Consider the following 10,293-nt stretch of genomic DNA (forward strand, 5'->3'; position numbering starts at 1 on the left):
TTTGGCTTGGATACCAGGATGATGGGGCAGACCCATGGTCTTTTTGACTCCTCTATGGCGTCCAACTCACACATCCTTTTGACCTCAGTGTGGATGGCTTTGCGACAAGCTTCACTGACCCTGTGTGGCTTCACGTGTACAGTCTTCCCAGCTGGCGTACGGATATTGTGCTCTAGCATATCTGTCCACCCGGGCAAAGAGGAAAAGACAACCGTGTACTGATCAATGAAGTGTCTTACCTCTTGGAGTTGTTGGAGAGTACGGTCTTACCCTGAGATGTAAAAATGTGTAATTTCCTCGGCAAGCTCTTTACATACAGTAGGCCACGGTAACATCATCCTCCTCCCACTTTTTCAAAAGGTTAATGTTATACACTTGCTCCCGTTTACGGCTGATCTGGCTGGTTTATCCTGTATGTCACTGGGCCTGGTTTCTCCATGATGTCACAGGGTCCCTGCTGCTGTTAATTCTGTTCAGAACAAGCTAGGGTTTTGATGCCATGTCATAGTGATAAAAAATGTTGACACTGTATATGACATGAGCTTTATGATACGGAAATGTGAAGTGCTCATTTGGACTCGTGGGTGTGTTTGGCTTGCTTGTATGACATCAAAGCAGTATTATAATCCTCAACATCTCATCTTTCAAAATACATTAAATGAAGACATTTACAGCATTTCCCTCACTAAAACATATTTTTCTTTTGATAAAGTTGCCAAATTAGTGGCAGGGATGGGGATAATTTCTTGTTCAGTGCGGTGCTCAAGTTCAGAACAGCTGTCAGCCAAAATCCAACAAACGCTGAGCTCTGACATCATTTATATAATTTTACTGTACTGCCACTGCGTTCCAGTTTAGGCACTTATCAGTCATTTACAAAGGGTTACCATCTTGGATAGTAGTACATTAGTAGTATGTTACAATGTAGTGTTAGTGTAGTAGTACAGTCCTGACATACTGTATCGATAACTAAAATATATATTGTAACGTCCTTTAAAAGCTACATGTTTATTGTCAGAATGAGCATTCTGGATATGTGTAATATATAAACCATTAGTGTCTCCCTGTTTCACCTTAGGTTATTTGTCTCACAATTGTGTGTCAAAATTATTCCTAGGATGTGTGATGAAAAACCTTTATTGAAAGCATGCTAAAAACGAATATTTTTAAAAATGCAATTAACGCAAAATCCATATCTAAACAACACCCTGAGACGAACCGAATATGAAAAAGACAAATAAATATAATCCAAACAGTAAAAAAGAAAAAGAAAAGTGCATATGCCTGTTCTCCGTATGGAATCATTTGAATACGGATTTTATAACAACTTTTGTGTTTTGTCTAAACGACTGTTGGGTAGTAAATAAGACATCAGCGGTGCGGTAAAGGGCCCGAAAAAACATAAACAATTGACTAGTGATGGGGACGGATATGGAAAACCCATTAGTTAATGATAGGCTCACCATTTAGTCTTTTTCACTACCATGTAACCCAATAGCAAAAATACAAGATACACTGTTCAAAACGGTTATTTTTGAAGTGCTGAATAGATGGTAAATATCAGTTTCCATACAATACTTGACTATAACTTGAAATGCACCATTTTATAATTTGTATCAAATGGCAGGTTGGGAAATACGTCCGTTTCAGTTTCATTATCCTTATACAGTACATACGTAGGACAAATCATCAGAAATAGGGGTGTTGTAAAACAGTTGGCTACTAAAATGTAGCACTGTGTTGTATGCCCTTTCTGCTCTATGCAACATTGTGCAAGATAACCTTTTTTTTTTATGTGCCTGGTCAATTTATACAGTATTGCCTGTCTCTCTGTTCACAGTGTCTCAATGAAATTCAGATAATGAGTGGAATATATTGTTATGTATAACCCAGGTATGTCAGCAGTTCATTGTACACGACACTGTAATTTCAAATGGTAGCACAAAGTGACTCTTTCCACTTTGTCATATGATGTAGTACTTACAGCCACATCCATCTGATTTGGTTTTACCTTCCAACATATATTGATGCCAAATCACTACATTTATGAGATAAAAATATAGAAAAGTACAGTGTTCAGAAGTTATCAAACTATATATATTGCATTTGGAAAGTATTCAGACCCCTTGACTTTTTACACGTTTTGTTATGTTACAGCCTTATTCTTAAATGGATTCAATATTTTTTCCCCCTCAGCAATATACACACAATACCCCATGATAAGAAAGCAAAAAACGTTTTTTAGACATTTTTGGAAATGTATTTGTCACGCCCTGACCTTAGTTATCTTTGTTTTCTTTATTATTTTGGTCAGGTCAGGGTGTGACTAGGGTGGGTATGTTAGTTTTTGTATTGTCTAGGTTTTTTTGTATATCTAGGGGTTTTTGTAAGTCTAGGTATATGTAGATCTATGGTGGCCTGAATTGGTTCCCAATCAGAGGCAGCTGTTTATTGTTGTCTCTGATTGGGGACCATATTAAGGTAGCTATTTTCCATAGGGTATTTGTGGGTTCTTATTCAATGTTTAGTTGCCTGTCTGCACTACTCATATTTGTGTCATGGTTCGTTTTGTTAGTTTGTTCAGTGTTATTTCTTTATTAAAGAAGTATGTACGTTTACCACGCTGTGACTTGGTCTCCTCCTTACAACGAACGTGACAGTATTCAAATTTAAAACTATCACACTTTCAGTATTCAGACCCTTTACACAGTACTTTGTTAAAGCACCTTTGGCAGCGATTACAGCCTTGAGCCTTCTTGGGCATGAAGCTGAAAACTCGGCACACCTGTATTTGGGGAGTTTCTCCCATTCTTCTTGGCAGATCCTCTCAAGCTCTGTCCGGTCGGATGTGGAGCGTTGCTGCAGAGCTATTTTCAGATCTCTCCAGAGATGTTCTTTTGGGTTCAAGTCCGGGCTCTGGCTGGGCCATTCAGGGATATTCATAGACTTGTCCCAATGACACTCCTGCGTTGCCTTGGCTGTGTGCTTAGGGTCGTTATTAGAAGGTGAACCTTTGCCCCAGTCTGAGGTCATAAGCACTCTGGAGCAGGTTTTCATCAAGGGTCTCTCTGTACTTTGCACCATTCATCTTTGCCTCGATCCTGACTAGTCTTCCAGCATGACGCTGCCACCACCATACTTCACCTTGGGGATGGTGCCAGGTTTCCTCCAGACGTGACGCTTGGCATTCAGGCCAAAGAGTTCAATCTTGGTTTCATCAGACCAGAGAATCTTATTTCTCATGGTCTGAGAGTTTGCCTGTTGGCAAACTTAATGCAGGCTGTCATGTGCCTATTACTGAGGAGTGGCTTCCGCCTGGCCTCTCTACCATAAAGGCCTGATTGGTGGAGTGCTGGAGCGATGGTTGTCCTTCTGGGAGGTTCTCCCATCTCCACATAGGAACTCTGGAGCTCTCTCAGAGTGACCATCTGGTTCTTGGTCACCTCCCTGACCAAGGCCCTTCTCCCCCGATTTCTCAGTTTGGCTGGGCGACCAGCTCCAGGAAGGGTCTTGGTGGTTCCAAACTTCTACCATCTAAGAATGATGGAGGCCACTGTGTTCTTGGGGACCTTCAATGCTGCAGATTTTTTTTGGTACCCTTCCCCAGACCTGTGCCTTGACACAATCCTGTCTCGGGGCTCTATGGACAATTCCTTTGACCTCATGGCCTGGTTTCTACTCTAACATGCACTGCCAACTGTAGGACCTTATATAGACAGGAGTATGCCTTTCCAAATGATGTCCAATCACTTGAATTTACCACAGGTGGACTCCAATCAAGTTGTAGAAACATCTCAAGGATTATCAATGGAAACAGGATGCACCTGAGCTCAATTTTGAGTCTCATAGAAAAGGGTCTGAATACTTTCCAAAGGCACTGTACGTTAACTATGCACTATATAATTGTGGTTCAGTAGTTATCAGTTTTGAGCAGTTTAATTAAGTGATAGTTCATTGTATTGTTAACAAATGATTTGAAAGTGAAAGTGTCATTTGGAGCAGTGAACAAGTGACTTTGTGAATTTGTTTGGGCCAGGTGTGAATGCTATAGGAGGCCTAAAACCTCACCAGTTTGAATCCAATGAGGACCCTGTCAACCACCAGCAGACAAATAACAAAGGCTCTGAAGTCGTTGGCTGCACATGTCCGTGGTTCTCAGCTATGTCGATAAAGACAATAAAATCATGTTGAAATGACAGATATTACACCCTTGATGAAGCAGTGAGACACATTTCACAAGGTGTCTGTACTCAAAGATTTGTGTAAGGTCTCCAGGAGCTGTATTGAACAGATCCAATGAGTGTTCTCCCAGACATTTGATTACAAAAACAATGATGGGTGTTTAAAAAATGAACAAACCAGTTGGTGTATATTAAGATGCATCTAAAAACGTAACTAAAATCAAACGAATTAACAACCAAGGGAAAATGTACTTACAGCTGTATACAGGTGTTTTCTGCTCAGTGCTGGAATAGAGTTGGCTGACTGGATGCTGCCCAAGAGTCAATGCTCAAGATGTTGTCTGCTGTAATGTCAGCAGTTGATGTCTTAATAATTGTGCTTTATTTGTACATCATTGATCTTTGACACACCTCTTACAAGTTCAAGCATTCTCTCTGGTTAAGGAAAATGGTATAGGCATCATGCCCAGATGCCACCCTGACCTCACATGCCTAGACCCCCATACATTAACTCCCTCCTCACAGACACATATGCACGCAAACCGAGGTAAAAAATTCCCGAATTTAAAATATAACATTCATGTTTGGTATTGTTTTAATCACCAAACAATTTTCTGGTTAGAATTAAATGAACCCTGCATGTTTTAAATTCACAGCTCTGGTTATTAATGAAACAATTATTTGAAGCAACTAGGCCCCAATACAATACCTTGATCAGCACCTTTTACACCATGTCTGCACACAGACACTAAGGACCCTCCTCACATCCGATATACTGTAATCAAAAAAGTGGGGTGTGATGTTTACATACAACATGTGGTAATGCCACAGCCACTCTGAACAATGGGTGTGATATTTACATCCTGGCGTGAAGTCACACGTGGGTGTGATATTAAAGTCCTAGCCATTCAGAACAAGGGGTGTGATGCTTACATACATCATGTCGTAATTTCCCTGCCATTCAGAACAATGGGTGTGATGCTTACATACATCATGTCGTAATGCGCCGGCGACTCAGAACAATAGGTGTGATATTCAAATCCTAGGCAGAAGTCCGCCCCCCTCCCCAATCAACGAGGTGTGAAAGTTAGTTTGACAGAAGCTACCCTACAATAACTACTCTCATGGTGTTTGAAAATTGATGATGTCATCAGTTAGAATTGCTCTGTTTTCACGTTTGTAGACACTGGTATTGTGCTGGAGATCATAAAAAAAAATGGTGGAACTACCCTTGAATTATTTCAGCTCAAAATGTGTGAGTGTAAAGATATAAAACATACATACAGGTAATAATTCAGACAATAAATAGTGCAGAGGTTTGTTGTTCGGTAGTTATAAAGATAAGAGCCTGAATGGTTCTGGATACTTAAATACCTAGCTATGACACTAGTACAGTAAAACAACCAGGTACACTTATCTTACAAGTAGTGCAATAGGTCGTAAAGGCACTGTGGAAACGTTGCTAATGTGGGATGCTGGGTGTGACTAAATTCCACCCTGAGACATTATACTGTACACGGAGAGAAGAGGGTAATATAGTGGTAACAGCACATACACCGATGAGGATGTAAGTGACTGATTAACCAAAATGCCATTTGTAAACATCGTGAACAACCCTGTACTCCCAATGTTTGCCTATGTGGTCACAGGCATAGCAAATAGCTTGGATGAACTCTTGACTCAGTTGAACCAGATGTTGCTGAGCAGAGAAGTTTCTACGCCACTGAAAGTAGCGCAGATATGCCTCATCATCCTTGTCCAACTTGAGGAGGAATTCAGCCAGGGCTTTTGCATCGGGAAAATCATTAACATGAATGAAGGAATCTCCTGGGACAAAGTCTTCATAGTTCTGTCTCGGTGGGCCCAATACTACTGGCACTGTTCCTGCTGCAAGTGGTCCGTTTAGCTTCTCTGTGATGTAGTCTTTGTGGACTGAGTTCTCAAAGGAGAGGTAGAACTTACAGCTGGAGAGTGTTGAGTAGTAGTCCTCATATTTCAAGAATCTAGCAAAGGCTATGCCAAAGAGTTCCACCTTAATGTGTTTTACAAGTTCTCTGTAATATTTGTGCCTTACCCCTGTTCCAGTGGTAGGGTCATTGTTGCTCACAATCCAGCAAACTAATTTATCCTTCTTGGGCAGCACAAAGTCCTCACCCTGGCCTTTCCTTACGGTCAAGCGCCAACGAACAGGGATGTCTGCGTCTTCCCTATAACTCAAGGTCAAATTGAAAAGGTTATCTAGACCAGGTATCCTAATTGTATTTGTAGGTGATTCCACATGATACCAAATCCACTTCTGGAATGGTGGTCGAGGTGATGGAGGCAAGTTGGATAAATCGTATTTAATGGATTTGTGAAAGATGAGCACACCATCTGCCTTGTTGTACAGAGACCTGTCATCTGTCAGGTGGCAGCCATCAATGTTGAAGAAAGTGGCACAATCGCTAAAATCAAACCTGCGGTTTTCAGGCCAGAACCACAACAGCATGATGGGCTTTTCTGGCTCTGGCTGCTTAGACAAGGACCTGTTCTCAAGTCGCTTTGAGTAATGAGGCTGGGGAGTACAGTCCAGAGCTGATTTGTAATGCATAAAAAACAGTGTCACAAATCCTCCTAGACAGAGGATCCCTACCAGGAAGATACGCAAAGCTCCTGTAAGGAAAGTACTGGACAGCATTTTGGCTCCTGTGAAGAGAGGAAAAAACGCATTATTACATTATCATTCACACTCAAAGAAATTCAACCAAATGAAGATTTTTGTTTAACTGTTGTTAAATAGCTTTTGTGTACAGAGAGAAAGAATGAGAAAAGAAGCAAGTGCAGATGAAACACTCTCTTTTAATTTGAGAGTAACCACAAATACAGTTGATGCAAATGGGAACATGAACAATGAGAATGGTTTAATATAATAATAATAATAATATATGCCATTTAGCAGACTCTTTTATCCAAAGCGACTTACAGTCATGTGTGCATACATTCTACGTATGGGTGGTCCCGGGGATCGAACCCACTACCCTGGCGTTACAAGCGCCATGCTCTACCAACTGAGCTACAGTTTAGTCAGATTAGATTCAAAAGGAACAACGAGGAAACGTGCCCATGTACCTAGCTACCTCAGGATTGTGCTGAAGTTAATAATAAAAATGTCCTTTCATCTCATACCCCTTTTGCTGTACTGATCCACTAGTCTCGTTTGTCACAATGTCATCTGGTGAATGTTGAAATGTCTTATTCTTGACTAATATTGATTTTCGTTGACTTTTTCTAGTCTAAAAACACTTAATTATAGACGTGTAGACTTTTACATGACCATTCAAAGCTGCACTCAATAAGGCACCAATAAGTCAAAGCCTGTAGCTGTCAAAGGAAAAGATATTGCCTCACCGCTGAACAGGTTGTTCTTGTCATGCTGTATTCAGACCTGCCGGGGATGTCATTCATATACACTCCCCATGTGAGCTGTGCACCTGTGAAACATTTCTCTGGGTCTTTGGTACTCATCAGTTCAATAAAGCGATAAGAAACAGTGACGACGTTTTATAAACGGAGGGAGAGAACAAGTTCTTCTGGACACCCTTAGGGCAGGATTAGAAAGCATGAAAGGGAAATAGAGGTTGGGCCTCTGTTAGGAGGGGTAGGCCAGATTGTGCCATGTCCCAATAAACAGTAAAGAGGGAATAAAATCCTGTATCTTTTCCCTTACCAGCAAAAACATGCCTAAACATGTCATGGACATCATAGAGTTAGAACAACTAGGCTACAAAGACCTTTAATGAACCAAATAGTTCAAGGACACATATTCACTACAACAATTCATGAGAACAAAACATGTCAACCTTACCGTTCACCTCAACCAATTGAACAAGATAAATGATATTGGGTGTCTAGGTGTGGTTTAGTCACTATCAATGTTGTGGTGCGTGTGTGGCGTTCCATATGCAGTCATGATTCACATCCTTCTCTTTGTTCCATTGTGCCGGTTAGAGAACTCCCATGGAACGTCCACATATTCTCTGTTGACATTTGACACTTTCTAAAGTGATGAATTCCCATATCCCCTTACGACCCGGATCCTGGAGTGTTTGGTACCCTGATCCACGGTATAAAGCATGTGTGAAACACAAGCAAACCCTGGCTGAAATTAATCCTGGACCTGCATGAGTAATGGGTCCAGGATTCAAGACCAGTCGCGTGGAACCTTTTTGCCCGTTGTAAAACAAGCTAGCTCGCTAACGTCATGTAGAATGTGCCTCATGCTGATCGCGCCCCGGATCAGTTCTTTTCGGGTTCTTGTGAAAGCAACATTTATTCTGTACAATTCTAACAAATGCTACTGCGAACCTAACCATGGAACCGAATTTCATAATGCGAAAACTCCATTAGCCTGTCTTAGTTCTAGGCAATTTTCCTGGTTGTTTTATGTGTCGGTATTAGATTTGAGTGACCTCATGTGTATACATTGTGTCTTTCATTGTGATTGAATGTTTGGTGTATTAAAGGCGCAATCCATTCCTTTTTCTCTACCTCGTGGCAATGAAACAAACTACAACTGTCCTGAAAAATGTACGCTAATAACTCACAGAAAAACTCTTTAGGGGAAAAAACTCAACATATAGATTTCACCTTTATGAGCTAGAAGTGCTGTTGTAGTGTGGAGTTTTTTCATCCATTTGTATACATTTATTGTGAAACAAACTAACAGGAGCTACAGTATATACCCACCCACACAAAGAGGGCAACACTCTTTGGCCAAACACAATGGGAAAAGTCTCAAATGTACAGTTGACGGAGAAAAAAAACCCAAATCAAATCCTACGCATTTTGCCATGTCTTAAATTTGTCGCTATTTGTATTTATTGTGAATCCCCATTAGCTGCTGCCAAGGCAGCAGAAATTGTAAATACATTGCAATATACATTCACAGATTTCACGACACGTGTGTGGATGTTAGCGTGTGTATGCATGTGTCTGTGCCTATGTTTGTGTTGCTTCACAGTCCCGCTGTTCCATAAGGTGTTTTTTTTAATCTGTTTTTTAAAATATAATTTTACTACTTGCATGAGTCACTTGATGTGGAATAGAGTCCATGTTGTCATGGCTCTATGTACTGTAGTACTGTGCGCCTCCCATAGTCTGTTCTGGACTTGGGGACTGTTGTAGCATGTCTTGAGGGGTATGCATGGGTGTCCGAACTGTGTGCCAGTAGTTCAGACAGCTCGGTGCATTCAACATGTCAAAACCTCTCATAAATACAGGTAGTGATGAAGTCAATCTCGCTTCCACTTTGAGCCAGGAGAGATTGACATGTATATTATTCATATTAGCTCTCTGTGTACATACGAGGGCCAGCCGTGCTGCCCTGTTCTGAGTCAATTGCAATTTTCCTAAGTCCTTTTTTGTGGCACCTGACCAAACGACTGAACAGTAGTAGCTTTGTTGATAGTGTTGTTAAGAAGGCAGAGCAGCACTTTATTACAGACATACTTCTCCCCAACTTAGGTACTGTTGTATCAATATGTTTTGACTATGACAGTTTACAATCCAGGGTTACTCCAAGCAGTTTAGTCATCTCAACTTGCTCAATTTCCACATTATTTATTACAAGATTCAGTTGAGGTTTAGGTTTTAGTGAATGATTTGTCCCAAATACACTGCTTTTAGATTTAGAAATATTTAGGGCTAACTTATTCCTTGCCACCCACTCTGAAACGAACTGCAGCTCTTTGTTAAGTGTTGCAGTCATTTCAGTCACTGTAGTGGCTGACGTGTATAGTGTTGAGTCATATGCATACATAGACACTGGCTTTACTCAAAGTCAGTAGCATCAACTTTAGTAAAGATTGAAAAAAGCAAGGGGCCTAGACAGCTACCCTGGGTAATTCCTGATTCCACCTGGATTATGTTTGAGAGGCTTCCATTAAAGAACACCCTCTGTGTTCTGTTAGACAAGTAACACTTTATCCACATTATACCAGGGGGTGTTAAGCCACACAAGTTTTTCCAGCAGCAGAATGTGATCGATAATGTCAAAATTTGAGATGTGTCTGTTACCTGAACAATGTGCATTTATTTGGGCTGCAATCTGAGGTGCAGTTAACTCTAATGAACT

At 40.8% G+C, this 10,293-nt stretch overlaps 1 protein-coding gene across 1 annotated transcript; it reads right to left on the reverse strand.

Moving 5' to 3' along the window:
- Positions 1-4,613: 4,613 nt before the first annotated feature.
- Positions 4,614-7,695, reverse strand: LOC123991676 (4-galactosyl-N-acetylglucosaminide 3-alpha-L-fucosyltransferase 9-like). Its single transcript, XM_046293324.1, has 2 exons — positions 7,569-7,695; positions 4,614-6,866 (listed from the first exon to the last, which is right to left on the reverse strand). The coding sequence occupies exon 2, from the start codon at positions 6,856-6,858 to the stop codon at positions 5,761-5,763; it is 1,098 nt and encodes a 365-aa protein (XP_046149280.1). The 5' UTR covers positions 6,859-6,866; positions 7,569-7,695; the 3' UTR covers positions 4,614-5,760.
- Between the last annotated feature and the right edge of the window lie 2,598 nt (positions 7,696-10,293).

Source organism: Oncorhynchus gorbuscha, linkage group LG12 (assembly GCF_021184085.1).
Source record: "Oncorhynchus gorbuscha isolate QuinsamMale2020 ecotype Even-year linkage group LG12, OgorEven_v1.0, whole genome shotgun sequence".
Classification (NCBI taxonomy): Eukaryota; Metazoa; Chordata; class Actinopteri; order Salmoniformes; family Salmonidae; genus Oncorhynchus; species Oncorhynchus gorbuscha.